General features: G+C 47.2%; 1 protein-coding gene across 10 annotated transcripts in view; it reads right to left on the bottom strand.

Moving 5' to 3' along the window:
- Window positions 1-22826, bottom strand: part of prdm16 (PR domain containing 16) — a 219485-nt gene that overhangs the window by 123269 nt on the left and 73390 nt on the right. For all 10 annotated transcript variants that reach the window (XM_052059150.1, XM_052059149.1, XM_052059155.1 and 7 more), the window contains exon 2: window positions 22236-22675. In XM_052059150.1, coding sequence (XP_051915110.1) covers window positions 22236-22675 — 440 coding nt within the window. The remainder of the gene's footprint in view (window positions 1-22235; window positions 22676-22826) is intronic.

The following is a 22826-nucleotide window of genomic DNA, read 5'->3' as shown; positions in this document are numbered from 1 at the left end:
TGTGTTTCCGTCCCCAAGCAAACTACATTTTTGAAAAAAAATAATGGATCAAAAATGCATGCTTGGACATGGAGATAAGAGCTGTGCTTGTAATGCGGCTTTTTACATGTAATCAAATTTGATATCAAACAATGAATCAGTTTCCCTTCATTACATTGAAAAAAAATGGGTGTGTTGGAATTGACTCAATTTATTCGGTCAAACGGTTGCGTCTAGATTTAGACTATAAATCAACTTTAAAAAAAGGATCTACATCCAGATGTTAGAATAAAACGCTGTTGATTTCAACACATCATTTTTTTTTTTTTTGTGGACGTTAAGTTAACGAGCCATCCCAAAGTTACTTTCTTACACTATTTACCATTCCCATGACAGCCCGCATCTCGCCACGGTACATCAAATTTGCTCCGGTTCAGATTTTTACACATAGATACTATATTGGTTCAGTGCCCACGTGTATCCGTCAATTTTAATTAATTTTTTTGGGGTCAAATTATTGACCGATGTAAAGAGTTGAAAATGCTTTCTTTCTTGACCGATGCAGAGTCAAATACTCAACAAACGTGCCGTTATTCTTGGTTTCGCGAAAAGCGATAATTTTGGAAATATAGGACTTTTGTCCGACACCAGCAAAATATCTTTAAATGTGGAATGTTTGTTTTGAGAACCCCACCGTGGGGGAAAGATTTCATTCTTTTTAAACTTAGGGAAATCGCCAACAAATGACACTCGGCGTACCCCCACTGGCATTGACTTGCAGAATACGACGGATAAAGCTGACTTTAACTCGACACACCTTTCAGTTGGAAAGATCTGCAAAGTTTCTCAATCACAACCTCATTCATTGCGCCAAAACTCAAAGTGAGAACCTCTGTATTATTATTTTTTGTTTTGTTTTTAGGTTTTCACTTCGCTCCGCTGACCATTTGTCGTACTTAACCTCTCTGCACTCCACTCTGTTCCAATTATGCAAGCACACACACACCCCTGATGCATATTTGTAATTTTGCTATGAGGTCAGTTCTAATCAACCACCCTTTGCTTGCGCTCACCACACAAGCGCGCGGCCCTCTTGACTGCAAGTTCTTGGAAGAGTCCTGCCTAGCTCGCAGGTCCAAGGACTGCCATTAAAGCAATCAGGAGCTTTCTTCGCTTGGTCAAGAGCAAGGTACTCGCAGGGGGATTCTAATTTGAATAATGCAAACGGGGAAATAAGATGAAAGCTGGAGGAAAACGACAAACCGAGAGTGAAACAGGGTGGGGCGCGGGGGGTCGACACAAATCTTGACGCTTGCAAACAACAATGCATGGAATGATGAAGAAGAAAGCCACCGACTTTGTAACTGAACACAAAAGTGTTAAATCATTTGAAATCTTGGGAAATTGAAAATGCCTAGGAAACAAACTCAGCAAATTGGCTTGAAATGAAAAAAAAAAACAAATTGAGATGCCAAATTGAGATGGTGAGAGTCAAAGTTAGAAACTCAATTGTGCTTGGAGTCTAGTATAAAAATTGGAACCACACGAATATTTATCATGAAATTTGGACAAATGGAGACTTCACTCTCCTGGAAAAATACATCTAATGCCTTCATGACATGCGCAGGACTGAAACATTCGTCAGACCGTTTTTTGGGATATTTTCCATCTACTGTCGAATCAAACCCGAGTTCAAATTCAACTCGACTACTGAAATGAACTAAAAAGCAAATAATCTGTTCCGGCGACACACTGATTGACTGGTTACCACTCACATTTATTCCTGTGCGGACTTCACATGTTCTTCCCGTACCTGCGTGGCTTTTCTCTGGGTATCTGGTTTCCTCCCGCATTCCAAAAACAACTGGACACCTTATATTGTCCCTTGGAGCGAACAGTTAGTTTTGTTTTTGTGTGCCCTGCGACTGGCTGGCGACCGGTTGAGAGTGTACAGCCTGAAGACAGCTGCCATAGGATCTGGCACGCCTGCAATGCGGTGTTCAAGTGCGCCTACAGGTGACATCAGGATCTCTGACTCCAGCTCCGGCCGCTCATTTTGTGGGCTTAGTCAGACGTTTAACACCTTCTCCAATAAATTCAATAAGTGATTGCAAGTTCAGAATAATAAGATATCGGTCCGTCCATTTTGTGAACATTATCTGATGGCGGACGTGCGACAGCCTATCCAGCCGTCTTTGGGTAGGGAGCGGGCGGACACCCTGAACAGGTTGCCAATCGCAGGGCACACAGAGACGAACAACCATTCTTGGTCACACTCGCACTTCGGGGACAATTTAGAGTGTTCCATTAATATGTGGTGCATGGTTTTGTTTTGTTTTTTGGGAGTGCGATAGGAAGCCGGAGTACCCTGAGAAAACCCACGCAGGCACGGGGTGAACATGCAAACTCCACACAGGAAGGCCGGAGCCGGGATCGAAACCTGCACCTCTGCACTGTGCTAACCAGTCAACCACTGTGCCACCCATAATAAGATGGGTTGGATAATAATAATACAGCGGCCCGGTAGTCTAGTGGTTAGCACGTCGGCTTCACAGTGTAGAGGTACCGGGTTCGATTCCAGCTCCGGCCTCCCTGTGTGGAGTTTGCATGTTCTCCCCGGGCCTGCGTGGGTTTTCTCCGGTGCTCCGGTTTCCTCCCACATTCCAAAATATGCATGGCAGGCTGATTGAACACTCTCAATTGTCCTCGGTGTTAGTGTGAGTGCGAATGGTTGTTCGTCTCTGTGTGCCCTGCGATTGGCTGGCAACCGATTCAGGGTGTCCCCCGCCTACTGCCCGGAGACAGCTGGGATAGGCTCCAGCACCCCCCGCGACCCTAGTGAGGATCAAGCGGCTCGGAAGATGAATGAATGAATGAATAATACAACAATATATCATCAAAAATACGTAATAATAACTTGATGATAGACAGAAATACAAAGAATGATATTGATCCAGGTGATGCGTTTGTAACGAGACAAACCTCTGTGGGGTTCATAGGTCAGCGTACCACGGTATCTAACAGTAAAATCACGTGACATAAGCGAAACAATAAAAAAAACATTCAGTGCTACAACATTAAACGTCTGTGTGGGTGTGTGTGTGTGTGTGTGTGGGGGGGGGGGGGGGGTCTTGTCAGAAAATCTACCTTCGTGTGCCCTATGTGCGTTCTCTGGCCTACACTGCGGTGAAGATAATCACGATGCTCTCGCTCCAGGTTAAAGACTCACCGCTGAGTCTTCGGGCACTAATGCAGTGGCAGAACTATAGGGGTCACATTAGCCCCGGTTCCTTCAGCATGCATTACGGTGGAAAGAACGCTGATCCCCCCCCCCCCCTCCACCCAACCCCACATTAAAAAAGCCAGCGGCACGGCCGCGAAGCGGGCCTACCTGTGACGGCTTAAATTAGACATTTAATGATGGCCGTGCTGCAGGGGAAGGAGTGCTCAGACAAAGAAATACTGATTGGATAGTAATTTGGTGTGAGGGTCACAAGTAATGAGCCAGCGTATCATATCACATCTGTCACTTTTGTCACTTCAGGAATAGCAGGGATCCGAGCGCTGAGTGGATACCATTAGAGGTCGCATGCTTGACATTCTTGTTGTCACATTAACACATGCTGCAGCCTGCTGTCCATGTGATTCTAGACTTTTGACATTTTTTTTTTATCACATCGTCTGCGGCCGAGACTTTTCAAATTGTACCCATCCAGCTAAAGGACAAAAAAAAAAAAAAAACACACAAACGCACGTAAGTTTTTTTTACAACTACGGAACGCTCACTGTTGATCTCACCAATGTCTCAAAGAATGTATGAGTTCATAGGGCAACAAATGCTTCAAAAATACTTCAGCTATTATGCTGTCCCGACAGTTGTAAATATATTTTTAGTCCACCAGGGTGAATCGACCGCACTAAATAGTCGTGCGGTTGATTTGTTAAAATGAGGACAGGTTGTGATTACAAATGAATTTTGATTGAGCATTTGAGTGTGCAAAAAAGTTTGTCAAATCGTGCGCACGTTCAGCACGAGCATCGTTCCTGCTTGCTTTGTCGCATAGAAACCAAATGCATTGATGGTTGAGCTATGATGACATCATTTCCTGTTAATTTCTGAACTCAGCAGTATGGGATGGATCGCTTGAATTACTGCCTCCAGCCCCCCGCTCTCTGTAGGTACTTTGTATTTTCAACTTTTACTTTTCAACTTGGGTGCCAGCACTGCTTCTGGGTCCTAATATCGATCCTCACGTGACAGCGCCTTCCCCTTCTCATTAATTCCCAAAGGCAGCCGACGGTCTCAACAATTAGCAGCTCGTGTTTGAACCGTTTCCATCTGGACCGCCCGACGCACTGGCGCATCGTATCCCCCATTTGGCACGTACTGGCGCTCAGTTTTTGGTGCACTCGGAATAATCGAACGGTACATTTCAACAACGCTCCGAGTTTCCAAACAGCCAGAATGAAGTGCGCGTGCGAACAAAATCCTCATTCCCTCGTCATGGGCGCATTTGGAAAAACACACTACGAGTGCACTGCTTCACTCATACGGAAACTCAAGACTGTTGTTCAAACGTGCCAGGCGGTTATTCCGAGTGTCCCCCAACAACGGAGCCCAGTGCAGGCAGTTCAATTCCAGCTCCGGCCTTCCTATGTGGAGTTTGCATGTTCTCCCCCTGCGTGAGTTTTCTGCCGGGTATTCAGGTTTCCTCCCCACAAACATGCATGGCAGGCTGATTGGACGTTCTAAATTGTATCCAGGTGTGAGTGTGTGCACGGATGGTTGTGTGTGCCCTGCGATTTGGCTCTCAACCGGTTCAGAGTGTCCCCAAAGACAGCTGGATAGGCTCCAGCATAGCCTTGTGAGGATAAAGCGGTTCAGAAAATGGATTGTTTTAATCCGTTGAATTGTGGACAGCTTATCGTGTTATCAGGTTAATTGTGAATAACTACAATTCGGTACTAAGTGTACAGTCTGGACTGTAGCGTCTGATACGTCATTCAATTGGCTTTTGTGCATGCGCTTAGTTAGCCCACCGGGTATCCTTTCGAGATTACAAGATCATCTATCAATGACCCCGATCATCTATCGCTCTATTGAGGTGCCATTTTATCTCGCAGGTACGGGGGTTGAAGGGCCGACAGAATCGTGGAGCTCCAATGTCATATCCCCCCTCGAGTCAGCGGCAAGGTCAAGTACACAGCGGAGTCTGAGGCCAGATGGTTGGTAAGCACCATGATTAATGAGAGATCCAGGCTGATATTCGGGCTAATTGACTGTGTTAGTCACGTCTTGGATGTGGAGTCATATTCGGTGTACTTCTGGTGTTGACAGCACAAGTTTACTGGAATGTAAATACATCATATATGGTCGAGGAAAATTGGGTGACAGAAACTGAAGCAGGATGGTGAGTCATCCAGGTCGCGGGGGGCGCCTTATCCCAGCCGTCTTCGGGCACTCTGAACCAGTTGCCAGAAAATCGCAGGGACATCACAATCACACTCACACCCAGGGACAATCTTGAGTGTTTAATCAGCCTGCCATGCATGTTTTTGGAATGTGCGAGAAAACGGAATACCCGGAGAAAACCCAGCGTGGGGAGAACATGCAAACTCCACACAGGGAGGCCGGAGCTGGAATCGAACCCGGTACCTCTGCACTGTGAGATCGATGTTAACCACGGAAACACTGGGCCGCCCAGGATGTTGAATCACAAATTTTGAGAGCGTTGCAGCGGGAAAAAAAAAGTAAAATGGCAGCAAAGCACAAACCTCCACCAATGACAGCAACCTCCATCTTCATAAAAATGTACAAACAAGTGCAACTTAATGGCCCTCTGTAGGTGCCTAAAAGTAGTAATCATGGTCTACGCATTGATAACCGACCTTAGAAAAATGCTCAATGATGGCTTTTGTGAAAAAAAGTAAAGTATCTGCAGAAAAACTAGGGATGGGGAAACTTTTATGATCAACTACACAGAATTGTCTAAGGTGATGGCCTGAATTGAGAAACTGTCATGATCGACATTTTTTTTTACCTGTGGGAGTTCATACAAAACAGCATCGGACTTTACGACCCCCCAAAAAATGCATCGTAATAAGTTCATCCATTTTCGACTGCTAAACCTGCTCAGGGTCACGGGGTGAGCTGGAGCCAATCCCGGCTGACTTGGGGTGCGAGCAAACGAACTTTCAGGCACCAATAATCGTTTTCCTCCAATCATTTCATTTTGAATCGTTTCATCTTCGCTTGCATCTCAAGCCATCAACCACCCGTGTGGTCGTTGCACCATTTTGGACATTAAAATTATGAGGTGACATCCTATCACATCTTCATTCATTCATTCATTCATTCATTCATTCATTCATTCATTCATTCATTCATTCATTCATTCATTCATTCATCTTCCGAGCCGCTTGATCCTCACTAGGGTCGCGGGGGGTGCTGGAGCCTAATCCCAGCTGTCTTCGGGCAGTAGGCGGGGGACACCCTGAATCGGTTGCCAGCCAATCGCAGGGCACACAGAAACGAACAACCATTCGCACTCACACTCACACTCACACCTAGGGACAATTTAGAGCGTCCAATCAGCCTGCCATGCATGTTTTTGGAATGTGGGAGGAAACCGGAGCACCCGGAGAAAACCCACGCAGACCCGAGGAGAACCTGCAAACTCCACACAGGGAGGCCGGAGCTGGAATCGAACCCGGTACCTCTGCACTGTGAAGCCGACGCGCTAACCACCCGGAGAAAACCCGCGCAGGCCCAGGGAGAACATGCAAACTCCACACAGGGAGGCCGGAGCTGGAATCAAACCCGGTACCTCTGCACTGTGAAGCCGACGCGCTAACCACCCGGAGAAAACCCGCGCAGGCCCAGGGAGAACATGCAAACTCCACACAGGGAGGCCGGAGCTGGAATCAAACCCGGTACCTCTGCACTGTGAAGCCGACGCGCTAACCACCCGGAGAAAACCCGCGCAGGCCCAGGGAGAACATGCAAACTCCACACAGGGAGGCCGGAGCTGGAATCAAACCCGGTACCTCTGCACTGTGAAGCCGACGCGCTAACCACTGGACTACCGGGCCGCCTCCTATCACATCTTGATTTTTGTAAATCAGGAGTTTCGCTTCTTCACTGAATCTCATCAGCTGCATCGCACACCCCAACTAAAATGAATGCCATCTCGAATTAAATGGTCCTGAAAACCTACTTCGGCTATGGTTAAAAAAAAAAAAGGATCAAACTTCTCAAGAAGAGAGCTGAAAGTAACCGGAAGAGAGACGTTCCAGTAGTCCCGCGGCGCAAATGAGAAAAAGTAAGTGAGCCATGCAGAGGAAGTCAAAAGAGCGAGAGAGGTGATGGTAAGATGACACTGTGCTACCTTTGCCGACCCGCCGGGCGGGCGAGCCACTCTGTTACACGGACAAGATGGGGGGAGCTATTAAGTGGCCGACTGTCCTGGCCAGCTTGAGTTGCTGATCTGCTCGCCTTATTGGAAAGACAACCCCCCCCCCCCCCACCCCCCACCCATCTTCACTTCGGTGGAGCAGTTTTTGTTGTGATTTCGGTCTTCTCTTTCTCACCGGCAAACCCGAGAGGCCCGGTTTTATCTGCGGATAGAGTGCAGGGAAGGGAAATAGGGCGCCGTGCCATTTGAACACTAGAACTTTAAGCCGGCAACGCTTCGCCGATTCTCTCCCCGCGTCTTCCTCGACTGTAATGTAATGCTGACATCCACGACACTATCCCCCCCGCACCCCCCCCTTTTTTTCTCGAGGAGCAATACACAAATGACACAAACAGATCCTTATAATTGACGTCAGGATTGTTGTCGCTCTTCCACAATATTGGAAAATGGAAGCAAGAAGCCAGCGGAGAGAGAAAAAGAGGGAACAATTTGCTCATTCTCAACCACGACACGGCGACTTGGGATGAAGGGGGGTGGGCAGGGGGGGGGGGGGGAGAAAGACACCCAATATCCCAAATCCCTCTCTCAGGGCCATCATGTGAAGAATTCCCCCCCCCTTCTCTTCTCCTCCTCTCGTACCCTCCCTCCTTTCCTCTTCTCTTCTTTTCTTTTTTAATCAAGCCGTCTGGGGTTGTCAGGTCTTTTGAGACGAGGACTCCCAAGCCATGTGAAAAGTTAATCCCTTGTGGGCCTTCTTCTCCGTTGCGCTCATCTCCCTGGGAACACTGTGGTGGCTTGCAGGCAGGTGGCGGTGGGCTGATGGGGGCGAGGGGGGGGGGGGCTGTATGAAGCGAGGGAGGGCGGGATGAACGCAAGGCCACCCTGATCAAGGGATAGAGTGCCGCAGATAGTCCGGAATTCCTCATCCTTCACTTTGAAAGCCCCCCCCCCCCCCCCCCCCGTTTGCAACTTTCGCCCATCATCCGCCATCCTGCCACCCTTCCAACGTCTTCACGACGAGAACTTTTGACGAGCTCCCCTGCCCGGCCGACAGAAGGCCGCCATAAAGAGCTCAGCGGATATGCGGCATGGAGAACTCATCGAGTGGTCTCCTGTTCCCCAGCCGCTTCTTTCCGAGTCGGTTCAATCTGCATGTCAGTGAGTCCAACTCCAGAAGCAATGACAGACTCCGATAGGGGCCAAACTTGGGCCAGGAGTCCCCCCCGAATGAGCGACTCGATACTGCAGGTCCACAAGACGAAGAGACGAGCTCTTTTCGTCACAGATCTTCGTGTCATTCTTATGACTTCCTCTCACAAAAGCGCTCCGTGGAAGTCCCAAGAAGACAGAGAACCACACACTTGAATGCTTTGCTTGCATCCACAACCCCCCCCCCCCTGCACCCCCCCGCGCCCCCCGCCTTCCTTGGCCTCCCACTTAGAGAAAAGTGCCATTGGAAATATAGACAGGCTCAGTCAGCCATTTTAATCCTTCTTCCCTGTCCATCTCATTCTGACCCCCCCCCCCCCCCCACACACTGTCTGTCTGTCTGTCTGTCTGTCTGTCTCTCACGTACACACTCATCTTCCTCCTGCCTCCCACCTGATGTGGCCCGAGCCTCCCTCTCTCTCTCTCCTCTTAGGAAAAAGAACTCGATGCAAGTCGAGTCCGTGTCGAAGACTGCGTGCAGAGAAAGATTCGGGGGGGGGGAAATTGTAAAGGTCAGCACGAACTTTGTTCAGTCTGTGGGTTTATCTCGGCGACAGCGGGGCAGGACAATGGGGCCTCTCGCCGCGCAACAGAAACCCAAGCTGCGGCAGATAAATTACTTGGCTGATAAGACCGAATTAGAAGCACCGGGACTCCGGAGGTCAGGAAAAGCCGGCATAATATCGAGGAGGCCACGTGAAAGATCGAGAAATCGTCACGGAGAAGATCAGAATTGCAAGACAAGAGCTTGCGAAAGCAAATGCCATGCATCTGCTGCTAAAAAACATGGCAGCTCACGACACGACAAAAGAAAAACAGCACAAAAAGTAGCGGGAAGCGGCGTCTTTCAAAAATGAAGACTTGAAGAGCTTTTTTGAAAGAAAGGCGTCCGTCAAAGTCAAGACCTCTTGTTCGTGAAATATGAACACAAGGAATGCAGGCTCGATATTACACCTGGTTTAAGAAATATGCTCGTATATTGTGTCAAAAAACAATCATCTTCCGAGCCGCTTGATCCTCACTAGGGTCGCGGGAGGGGTGCCGGAGCCTATCCCAGCCGTCTCCGGGCAGTAGGCGGGGGACACCCTGAATTGGTCGCCAGCCAATCGCAGGGGACACAGAAACGAACAACCATCCGCGCTCACACTCACACCTAGGGACAATTTAGAGTGTTCAATCAGCCTGCCATGCATATTTTTGGAATGTGGGAGGAAACCGGAGCACCCGGAGAAAACCCACGCAAGCAGGGGGAGAACATGCAAACTCCACACAGGGAGGCCGGAGCTGGAATCGAACCCGGTACCTCTGCACTGTGAAGCCGACGTGCTAACCACTGGACTACCGGGCCGCCCATATAATATTTATAATTTTTTTAATTCTGTTGGTTGTCGCAAATAATCTACCGAATATGAGATGCTCGAGGTGATGGCAAAAGTTTTGGGACACCTGGTGGAGTGTTCAATCAGCCTGCCACGCATGTTTTTGGAATGCGGGAGGAAACCGGAGTACCCGGAGAAAACCCACGCAGGCCCGGGGAGAACATGCAAACTCCACACAGGGAGGCCGGAGCTGGAATCGAACCCGGTACCTCTGCACTGTGAAGCTGACGTGCTAACCACTGGACTACCGGGCCGCCCGTGTCAAAATAAAAATGACATTATATTCACTGTAATTGCACAAATAATTGTCACGGAATCTAACTAATTTTTGTAAACAAAATTAACCACTGACTGAATTCTGAATTTTTCCTTTTCTGGACAACGTGGCAAGAATTTCGATCCTTGGTTTGAAAGTATTTTTCCATTTTCAAAGGATGACTAAGTGTGCAAAGTGCAAAGTGCAGTCAAACTGCGCGCATCTTAGACCCATTTTCACTGACAAAAAAGGCCGACCAAAACACCAAAAGAGAGAAAATTCCACCTTCTCTTCATGCGAGACGTGCCGCCGCAGAAAAAAAAATAGGGCCCGATGTATTTGGCCCCCAATACACCGTCTCCCGTCCTACCAAAGTTGTTAGTGGGATGGACTTTCAAAACATCCGACGACATTTCTGCTATGTTCAGCTCATCCTGAACAGAATATGAACGTTGTTGGGGTAACACCCAAAAAAGTGGGAGATAATCCACCATCAAGAGAAGGTGATTTTTTAGTACACAATAATCCTTTCGGAAGAGGGTGTGAACATCTGCGTAGAAATGGAGGGATTTAAATAGGACACACACACACACCCGCACACACACACACACACACACACACACACACACACACACACACACACACACACACACACACACACACACACACACACACACACACACACACACACACACACACACACACACAACTTGAGGAATCATAAGACCGCAAAATAACACGACTTAAAAACGATTTTCCATTTTGCAATGTGTACCATATTTGCAGGTAGCGGTCATAATTTTTTTTCATCCCAGGTCACACTCAATATGGATGTTTTTTTTGGGGGGGGGCGGGGGGCTTAGCTTTGCAGATCACATGATCACATGGTTTAAACCTAAGAGTCTCAGCGTTGTATTTAGAAAGTTCCCCTGCATTGGTACTGGGTGGCACGCTGCGTACAAGCTCCAGCAAGCTCATTGACCCCTCTTTGCCCCCCCCCCCCCGCCCCCGCTCCTCAAGAAGATTGGCTCAGAGCACAATCTGTGTTCAATCAGACAAAATAGGGCCTTTCGATATGTGCAAAGGAAGGGCACACAAAATTTTGGTGTGAGTTCTTGAATGTTATTGTGGCTAATTTTGCTAACAACAAAAGGGATTTTAAAAATATGCTCCGCAAATGCTCAAGGGGGTGCTCGTGGGAGAGGGTTATCTGCGAAGGTGGACGAGTTTGGGCCAAAAATTCTCCGCACCCTTTGGAGCGTTCAATTTGAGATACAGCTAACTTGCATAGGTTAACTCCCGAGACTTTGTTTTATTCTAACCTCAAAATCGGAGCGAACGCATTCATCAGATGTTTCACAAGCGCAACGGAAAAGAACCAACGACATCGATTCGCGAAATCCGTTTTCCGGAATGCCGACTAAAACCCAAATTAAGACATTACAGCAAACATCCAGTGAGAGCTCGATTTAGTGAAGGAAATCTGACAGATTTGAGCTTATGCGCGGGGCAGCTCAGTTTCTAAGATGATTAATAGACACATGCGCACAGAACGGGGCCTTTGTGTCCCGACATTTGACCTAAAACGTGGAGACGTCTCAGAGTGTAGCTGTTGTGTTATGTTTGAAACAAACAACATCTTTTGAGGTCTTAAGTTTTCTTTGCAGTCTTAGCCAGTATTTGTTTTGTGTGTATGCGTGTGTTTGATGTACAATAGCGGCCCTCAACCAAAACGTTTCAAGAAACCAACCCAAAAGTAAGACAGCGAAGGACGTTTGGGGAAATCGTGATAAACCACTCAGGGCTGAACAATTCTAAACACAGAGCTGTGTGTCGAGTATGCGATGAAGGAAAATGTTAAGCACAACAGCCATGGGAACCTGATTAATAGGTCGCCACCTCCTGCCGAAATGCCAAGATGCAAATAGTATTACAATTTCACCCACGAATGGGGAAACGGAGCGTACACAGTGGTGTGGGGATCCATGCATGGTGAACAGGAAATTTTGCCCTGTAGAAGCCTTCGTCCTGTTAGCATGCAAATGAACAAAGAAATCCCACCATCCAAAGTGAGCGTTGTTCGCTTTTTAAGGGCAGAGTTTTCGTACAATTCTCATATTGGGAAATTGATGTCACAAGGCGGTGATCTACAGTTGTTAACTCTACTTACGAAATTAATTGGTTGTGGAAGCAATTTCTTAGCTAGAAAATATTTGTAAGTAGGGACGCGTTTTCCATGTAAATGCCTTAATCCGTTCCAAACCCCCCAAAGTTCAGACAGAAATACTTTCTAAAGCCTAAAAATGCATCAAATATGTAACAAGGACTTAAAAAGGACTTAAGTTACGCATTTTACAATTTTTGTAATGATGTGTTGTGTTATAAAAACATTCTTTTTTTTTTCAAACACTCAAAATGTTCAGAGGCATCTGTGCTATCCATACATTCATTCATCTTCCGTACCGCTTGATCCTCACTAGGGTCGCGGGGGGTGCTGGAGCCTATCCCAGCTGTCTTGGGGCAGTAGGCGGGGGACACCCTGAATCGGATATAGTTTTTATTAGTGCTTTGGGATTTTTTATTCTTTATTTTTTGCAAAAGGGAAAAAAAAATTGTGTCTGGAGGTCCCAACCAAGCCCTACTAACAATCCCGACCTGACGTGTTCATGTAAAATGCATTGGTTTGAAGCCTCCTGCAAAAAGGCAAACTCATTTGCGATCTTCTGGCGCCACCTAAAAGTTGCACAATTGGAATGACCTCAACCCAACAATGTGGCATGCTTACGTCTGTCCAAGCGAAAACAAAGCGATTGACGTAAAAATCGTGTGAAATGCATGTATACACATTAGGTTTACGATGCATTCAAAAATATGAATTATATTATGGGTCTCTATGGTGCAAAATATGTAAATTGTGAAGATTAAGGTATCAAAACGTTTTTTTATTATTGCTGCAATGCCTGAGAATTATCAGCCGGTGACGTCATGAAATTTCGGCCATTTTAGAACCCCTCCATAAGTTTCAGCTCTCTCGTGTTTTTCTGAATGCCTTTGCCTTTGATTCAAAGACATCATTTTACATTTATCGCAAGCGGTGCACGACGACGGTTAACTTTTAACTGCGTCCTCATCATTCTTTTGCCCTCTTTAGTCTATGTTCTCCCTCAGAAGTGGTTTTTGCTTGGCGTTTTAGAAAGAACTGATCCAAGGACGATTGCCTTTTCGGATTTTAACAATCCTTCGAAAATGTCCAAAGCAAACATCAGCATAATGAGCGATCGCCGGACTTGTGAACACTTGTCCTGGGTGATTCGCATTTATGTAAAACTATCGGAGCCCCTCATGGCCCGAGAAGCAAAGGACTCGGAAGCTGCAGAGCAGCATGGCAGAGCAGCTGAGTTGCGTTCACGAAACTCAGAGCTACACCTAGCAGCGCACACTGTATTTTTACTTTTTGTATCTTGAAAGGTCGTTAGTCACAATATTTTCCTGTCGCGAAGAGACGTTCGTAAGTAGCGCCACCACTCTATCTGGAGTAGTCACCTTTGATGACGTCTTGGAAAGTAAAGTAATGGACTTAGGAAGGAGGAAAAGGGTGGAAAAGGGTCACTTGAGCAAATAAATGTCATCAACAGCATAAACGGCATTTGATAAATGTGAAGACTGCCGTCATTGTCTGTTCCTGCCCCGAGGCTCTCCAACTGATGGGCCTATTCATCAGGGCGGTGATGAACGATGGGTCTTTATCTCGCTACATATAGATAGAGGGGAGGGAGAAGGGGGGGGGGGGGTCAAGGCGCGGGGCAGCGGTTACCTGGGCTTCGCCACCAGGGAATAGAGGGCCCATGTGCGAGTTTTAAATGGATGTTCAAAGCAATGTGCAAAGAGAAACCTTGCGTAATAATGGGTTGCATTGTGGGGGACATGCGTGAGGGCGCTGTGTGTATGTGCGCGTGTGTGTGCGTGTGTTACTCGGGCAAACAAGAGGTCCTATTGAAAATGCTCGGCTGGAGCGGTTGCGGTCGAAAATCAATGAGCAAGTAATAACAGGCCAAATCCCAGCGACAACATTTGTCAAGTTCCACTCTCGCGAACGATGGATGACTTTGCCGCGTGCGTTTTCCTCGGGAGCCCGCGCCACTTTCATCTGATTTATTTACCAATCTAATTAACAGATGTGGTAACGAGTTATGAACAAATGAGAAGGCATCAAGCTTCTAATCAAACCCGACAATTAATTTGCTGCCCCGCTTCCTCATTATCAGCTAGCATGTTCATTGAGAATAATTGACAACAGTATGTGCTAGCCCACAGGAGCCTGAAGTGTAAAAAAAGAAAAAAAAAAGAAGTCTAATGCTGCTGCGGTGATTCTCTGGGTAACAGTGACCATATGTTTAATATTAGATGGAATCTGTTCCACCGGAGTGCTCCGAAAGCTGAGAAAATTGGATTAAATTGGCTAATGGCATGTTTAAAACCTACATAAAATGAACGTGAGTGGAAGATATTACAGCACGCCAAGCTGGGGGACTTTAGGGCTTATTCTCCCCTCTGGTGTTTTTTTGCGCCGTGGGTAAACTTGGGGTTTCTGTCAAAGTCAAATGATGATGACGGAAAACCGCACACTGCTGGTCAATAATACTGCTATTTAAAAAAAATGCATGCATACATACACTGCACACACATATATTGTATAAATCTTTTCATAGACAAATATCCACTGAGACTGCGTCAAGAGAACACTGTTGAATGTCTGCAAAGGAGAAGTGCTCTCAGCTTTAGGCCGCGTTCTTCAGAGCATGCCTCTGATTTGATTAATAAAAGACATGATAATGACCCCATTTATGTGGAGCGCCGCACTCGCGGTAGGGTCGGGGGGGGCTCAAGTTAACTAGGATGATGGGAGGACTTTCGGCGGGCAAGAGATGTTAGGAACAAATTGATTTCCGCGGTGACGAAAAGATTGATCTTTTAACTGCATACAGAGCCACCTCGCCTCTTCGGCGATATTAGACAAATGCTAAGAGTGCCCTGGACTCCAGTGGACACTGTAAAATCAAGTGGGTGGGGGTGTAAAAATTGACATTCTATATAATTGTATTCCTATTAACTCTTAAAATGGAAAAGCAAACAGTTTCAAATGGAAACATTAATTCATTCATTCATCTTCCGAGCCGCTTGATCCTCACTAGGGTCGCAGGGGGTGCTGGAGCCTATCCCAGCTGTCTTCGGGCAGTAGGCGGGGGACACCCTGAATCGGTTGCCAGCCAATCGCAGGGCACACAGAAACGAACAACCACTCGCACTCACACTCACACCTAGGGACAATTTAGAGCGCCCAATCAGCCTGCCACGCATGTTTTTGGAATGTGGGAGGAAACCGGAGCACCCGGAGAAAACCCACGCAGGCCCGGGGAGAACATGCAAACTCCACACAGGGAGGCCGGAGCTGGAATCGAACCCGGTACCTCTGCACTGTGAAGCCGACGTGCTAACCACTGGACTACCGGGCCGCCCAAATGGAAACAATGATGATTAATAATGAGATGATAATGTCAAACCATACCATCATAATCATAATAATAACAATTAGCCACAGTCCGAATAATGACGATAAAGAGCACGGTTCTGTAGCAAGTCGACAACAAATCGAAACGTGTTTCAAGCCGCCCTGCCGGGACATCTTCGGCCTTTTAGGCATAGCAAGCCTCCGCAGGCAAAACACAAAAGGCAAGCAAACAATGATGGAGGCGAGAGGTGGGTCAAGGCAGATAAGTGCAAGGGTGCGCCAGGACTCCTTTGCTGTAATGTTCATGAGACATGAACATTTGCTTTGCTCAGTCTGATAAACAGACAAAAAAAAAAACTGAAGAGAATGAGGTGAGCAAAAGGTGAGAAAGGGTCGGATATCAGGAAAAAAAAAGAAGAAGAAAAGATAAAAGATTGACTGGCAAACTTTAGGTGAGGTAAATGCTTAACGCCATTGCCGGATAGTCACATGTCACATAGGAATTTGGCTTTATATAAGAATAACCACGAGACATCTTGGCCTATCACTGTGTCAACAAGAGGGTAAACCGAAGAGCGAGCATATTTTCTCCTCTTTCCACACATCACTGCATGAATGGCACTGATATGGAAAATCGCCCCACAAAAAGTCAACAGAAAAAGAATGTAAGACGGGCAGCAGAAAGCCGTTTGCCTTATTGCAACAAAGTCATCCCCGCTGGGCCAAAACAAACAAATATGGCGTCGCCGCCGATGTATTCTTAGAAATGGTTGTCGTCCCTTTTGGTATATTTTATTGGGATCTACTAAAAGTGCAATTTTCAAAAGGTGTGCACTTTTACAATGCTCTTCTAACATGCTTGAAATGTTTTGTGCCCAGCTTGTCATTAAATCCATCCATCCATCCATTTTCCGAACTGCTTGATCCTCACTAGGGTCGCGGGGGGTGCTGGAGCCTATCCCAGCCGTCTTCGGGCAGTAGGCGGGGGACACCCTGAATCAGTTGCCAGCCAATCGCAGGGCACACAGAGGCGAACAACCAACCACGCTCACACTTACACCTAGGGACAATTTAGAGTGTTCAATCAGCCTGCCACTCATGTTTTTGGAATGTGGGAGGAAACCGGAGTACCCGGAGAAAACCCACACAGGCCCAGGGAGAACATGGAAACTCCACACAGGGAGTTCCGGAGCTGGAATCGAACCCGGTACCTCTGTACTGTGAAGCCGACGTGCTAACCACTAGACTACCGGGTCGCCCACAAAATGAACTAAAGAGGGCAACCCCCCCCCCCCCCCCCGATGAAGACACAGTTAAAAGTTAAATGACCATCATGTTTATTCTTTACTCTCTTTGATTTTTACATTACGCACAACTCTCATTTATTGCGCAATAATCTAATCGTAATATGTATTTTTTTAACATATTTTGATGCATTTTTATGCTTTCGGAAACATTTATGTCTGAATTTTTTTGGGGGGGGGGGGGCTTGGAACGGATTAGAGCATTAACATGGAAAACATGTCTCGACTTACAAATCTTCTAGTCAAGAAATTTCACCCAGAACATATTAATTTCGTAAGTAGAAGTACCATCATCGAAGGTGCAATTTTTGTGATTTTTCATCTCAAGGTTAGAAACAGCCGACAGTCATTTGCTCTATTTGCACACACGCAAAGAACATCGCGCCCTGCTTTTGCCAAACGCGTCCTCGTGTGGTGTCATTTGCCTTACATCTGAACAGGAGGTGTTAGATCAGTGAGTCGGTATAGCTGAAGCCATTGTAGCATGACACGTCTCTATCAAAAGGGAGAGCCAGGCCAATCTCGCAGCCAGATAATAGCCGCGGCCGCCCTGACAGCAGATCCCCCCCGCACGGGACCTCGTTGAGGGCTTCGGCTCCCCTCTGCTCGCACAGGTCTTTCCATCCTGGGGGCTGGGGGGGCGGGTGTTGGCGCTGCTGACACACACACTCACATACTGTAGACTGGGGGCCCCGGTGTTCTATCATGTTGCGCTAAAGGGGGAGCATAATGGTTTTTAAATGGATGACTCGGTGCAGGCCCAAAGAGCCCCCGTGTGAGACAGAAGAGAATGGCCATGGCCCGCAGCAAAGCAGCTCTTAGATTGAGCTGTCCGTCTCGCTGAAATGGGTCTGAATTAACACCTCTTCCAGTCCCCCGATGCCCCCGAGACGGACAATGGTGGGCTTCCTCTCTGCCTTCCTCTTCTTTCATGCCATTCAAGCCTCCACAACACGGCTTAACTCCCACTCACAAATCCCGAGAATGACATCGTCTATGCCAGGTGTCACCAACATTTTTGAGGGTGAGAGCAACTTCATGTGTACCGATTGTGTGAAGGGCTACCAAATTGATACACGTCTGAAATAACATATTTGTCCAAAATACCTTCAATAATATGAGGATGTGTTATTTTTAATACTTGATGATTTAAATTGTCAGACTTTGATCGTGTTTCGAAATGTCTCACAGTACTGCCAATGTTTGCATTTTTAAATCATAATTTCTACTAGCAAATCACAATGTCCAGGCACTGGCGGGCTACTCAAGTGGTCTTCACGGGCTACCTGGTGCCCGCGGGCACCATGTTGGTGACCACTGGTCTATGCTAACGCTTTGCAAGTTTGACTCAAGTGTTAAAATTTCCAATCGGGTTAGTTTCTTGGGGATTGATTATATATTTGGATGCTTTTTAAAAACGTATTTAAATTGATTTAGTATCAATTTTGAACGATAGTGGTAGAGGGCAACCACATCTATTTGGTGTTTTGGCCATTATTATGATTATTATTATTATTATTATATTTGTATATGGCGGGCCAGTGGTCAAGTGGTTACCACGTCCACCTCACAGTGCAGAGGTCATGGGTTCGATGCCGGCTCTGTGGAGTTTGCATGTTCTCCCCATGCCTGCGTGGGTTTTCTCCGGGTACTCCTGTCCCGAGGTGTGAGCGTGAGCGCGGATGGTTGTTCGTCTATGTGTGCCCTGCCATTGGGTGTCAATCTGTTCAGGGTGTCCCCCGTCTACTGCCTGAAAACAGCGTGGGTTTTCTCCGGGTACTCCGGTTTCCTCCCACATTCCAAAAACATGCATGGCAGGTTAATGGAGCACTCTAAATTGTCCCTTGGTGTGAGTGTGAGCACAGATGGTTGTTCGTCTCTGCGTGTCCAGCGATTGGCTGGAAATCAGCTATGGGTGTGCCACCCCCACTGCCTGAAGACAACTGGGATAGGCTCCAGCATCCCCCGCGACCCTTGCGTGGAGAAAGCGGTTCAGAAAATGGATGGAAGGATGGATTGTATGCATTGCCGTTGAGGGCTGGGTGGGCGAGAGCATACCCCAGCTGACTTGAGGCAAAAGTAAGAGTACACCCCCAATTCAATTGGTTGCTAGTCCTATACAGACATAGAGAGACAACCAACCATTCACACACACCTTCATACCATCACTTTTTGTGGGGGAGTGAGTGGGGGCGGCGTAACGTACTTTGCCTCACTTCTCGCACAGGTCTGCCAGTCTATTTGTCTCAGGGCAGAGGCATTAGACGAGTAGATGGCGAAAAGGGGCGCGCGGTTCTCCTTAGGGAGTCTGTCGGTGATTATCAACAGGCCAACTGTTATGACTGTCTGCGATAAGGGTCTGGGCGAGGAGAGCCCCTGAAGGGCTCCAGCAGCCCCGAAGTAGACAGGAAATGTGAAGCAATAATACGGCCTGAGACACAGTCAGGAGGGGGCCAGACGGATCAATCGCTCATTTGCGATTGGGGAGCAAACACCACATGGTTCGTTTTTTTTTTTTTGGCTTGAATGGAAACAGAAGGGTCCTCAGGGGGAACAATCTCATCATAAAAAAAAAAAAAAGATAAATAATGAACGACTCCCGATGTTTATCAAAATAAAAGTCGAAACTGTATCACGTGAATTGAATTTTTTTTTCCATTGAGTGTCCGTTAGAAACGAAGCCGTTGGCGAAACGTAACATGCCGATGAATATGCAGCCGTCGGGCACTGCGGGAGAAAAGAAAGGAACTACTTTGCGCGTGTCATTTTTGGAGCGTTGCCCTTTGCACCTTGAATGGCGACGCATAATATGAATTTTAAACAAGGAAAGCGCGCGCTGCCGCTCAGCATGGATGCAGCGGCGTTCTTTAATCACTAACACATTCGACAACTGCCCCCCGAATGCAATGTAGGACGTGGAAGAAAACGACACCAAGCTCACTCGGCGCTCGGCGTACCTCAGCGGTTCAGTGAGCATTGAAGATTGACATTTTTGCTTTGGGGACGGGGGCTGTGTGCAGTTTTGATTTGAAATGGATGGATTAAGATAACGGTGTCAACATCCGATTTTGTAGGAGAAGTTAAGCATGTCTTATGCAAATTTCTTTGGGTTACACCTTTGACATTTTTTTTTATGTTTCAATATGCAAAAAAAATTTTTTTTTAATAATTTATTCTTGTTCTACTACTTTGACAGATACCGTATCACCATCCAGAGTCCGTTGAAGTCCCCCACAGCTGACTTTGGGGGACATGCAGAACTTGCCACTCATAGTCGCCATCCATCCATCCATTTTCCGAACCGCTTGATCCTCACTAGGGTCGCGGGGGGTGCTGGAGCCTATCCCAGCTGTTTTCGGGCAGTAGACTGGGGACACCCTGAACAGATTGCCAGCCAATGGCAGGGCACACATACACGAACAACCATCCGCGCTCAGGAGTACCCGGAGAAAACCCACGCAAGCATGGGGAGAACATGCAAACTCCACACAGGGAGGCCCGAGCTGGAATCGAACCCGGTACCTCTGCACTGTGAAGCCGACGTGCTAACCACTGGACTACCGGGCCGCCCTCATAATCGCCATTTCAATATTATTATGATTTTTTTCTCCTTATACGGGAAATATATATTTTGTGCTATTTGAAGGTTTTTATGGGAACAACTGTTTGGCCCTGAAACTTCCTCTTCCAGTTTTTCCCCATGGGCAAAACTATATGTTTTTAACCCTCGTAGTCCACCGTTTGCGATAAATGCAAAATTATGTTTTTGAATCTAAGGCAAAGGCATTCGGAAAAACACGAGAGAGCTGAAACGTATGGAGGGGTTCTAAAATGGCCGAAATTTCATGACGTCACCGGCTGATAATTCTCAGGCATTGCAGCAATAATAAAAAAGGTTTTGATACCGTAATCTTCACAATTTACATATTTTGCACCATAGAGACCCATTATAATTCATATTTTTGAATGCATCGTAAACCTAATGTGTAAACATGCATTTCACGCGATTTTTACGTCAAACGCTTTGTTTTCGCTTGGACAGACGTATGCATGCCACATTGTTGGGTTGAGGTCATTCCAATTGTGCAACTTTTAGGTGGCACCAGAGGATCGCAAATGAGTTTGCCTTTTTGCAGGAGGCTTCAAAAAAAAGAACAAAACAAATTCTCGTCTACCTCAGGGGAAGCTTCACATTTTTCATTTTCACGTTCATGAATGAGCGGTCATGAGCCATGCAGGAAGCCATCCATATAGGAGACACTTCCAAATAGTGGTGCGTAAAGTCACATTAAATCAAAACTTTTGTTTGTTTATTTTAACATTTCCTTTTTTTGATTTGAGCAACCACTTCAAAAATCTGAACACAATTTCAGCATATGCAGAAAAATCTACAAAGTTGCACATTAGGGCGGTGCTCCAATCTAAGTTGTGGGACCTTGCGGGGTGATTTTCGCTCAACTAAGCATCCCCAAGATTAGCTACACAAAAAAAGTTATGGGCAGTGACGGAGCAGCCCGACATGAAATCAGTGTCATGAAAAGCCAGCCAGAATATTTCATGTCCGGTTGGCCACGCCAGAAAGAGAGAAAGGAACAGACAGAGACCAGTTGACTTTCTCCTTTTAACGAGCTCACTGAAGCAACTTCAATATCGCCTAATGTCAAGTCAAAATGAAAATTAATAGTGCAATATGCTGGCCATCGCATTCGGTCATGCTTCTTCCATTTCCATATCGGGTGGCGTGACCAAACGAGCATGCCCGCTCGGGCCGACGCCCAGAAAAGCCGATACCTCCACTAATCAGCGAGATTTTTCCATCTGACATTGCTGTGCAGCGAGATAGGTCGACGAGCGTGTGTGTGTGTGTGTGTGTGTGTGTAGTCAAAGATGAGGGCCAATCATGAGATGGGGATGCAAATGGAGCCGGCTCCTGCTATGATGATGAGATAGATGCCTGTGAATGAACTGTGATTGCTGGAAATGTGAACGTGTGAAGGCAGAGGGACTCATTCATCACTCAGCCTCCTCGCAGCATTACTTGCCGCCCCCCACCCTTAGAGTCACGGGTCTTTCTGTTAATGTGCTAGTCACTCACTGTATGGCACCAAAGAGGTCAAAGGTCAGTTGGTACTAAGACGAAAAAGGGCATGGAAAACAAAGCACAAAGAAGAACTTGGTTCATACCTCCCATCCGAAAGAGCTGCCCTTGCTATGCAGACCGAACCTCTCGCCGGCTCCGATGCGAGTCTTGGCCCAAACGCCCAAGCCCGCACCCGGTACCGAAGACTCCCGCAGCTCCAGATCGGCGGGAATGGGAATGTCGTCGGGAATGTAGACGGGCGCCTCGTAGGGCGAGCCTTCCTTGGGCGTGGTGAAGTCCCGGTCATTGTTGCTGCTGTTGTTGTTGTGGAGGTGATGGTGGCTGTTGTACATGTGGGGGTGCAGCAGCATGTGGTGGTGGTTGTTGTTGTTCGGATGGGAGGGGGTCGGTGAGGGCAGGGGAGACATGTTGATGACGCCGTCCTCGGCCTCGTCTTCGGGACAGTCAGTGCAAAAGCCCCCGGCGGCCAAGCCCGGGAGGTCGGCCTCCGCGTCATACATGCTGTCCGCTGGCTCACTGTCATCTGGGAACACAAAAGACACATCGCTGTTAAAAGACTCTTCGGAAAGTCACATTTCAGGAATCTTGACAGCTTTTCCGTACGACGTCATGGGGTCAGGGCAAAATGAAAGCGTGCTTCCCTTCATCTCCACTTTTCAGAACTGACATCGGTG

This window comes from Hippocampus zosterae, chromosome 2 (assembly GCF_025434085.1).
Source record: "Hippocampus zosterae strain Florida chromosome 2, ASM2543408v3, whole genome shotgun sequence".
Classification (NCBI taxonomy): Eukaryota; Metazoa; Chordata; class Actinopteri; order Syngnathiformes; family Syngnathidae; genus Hippocampus; species Hippocampus zosterae.
Note: the sequence above shows the minus strand (reverse complement) of the source record. Positions and strands in the feature narration are given on the sequence as shown.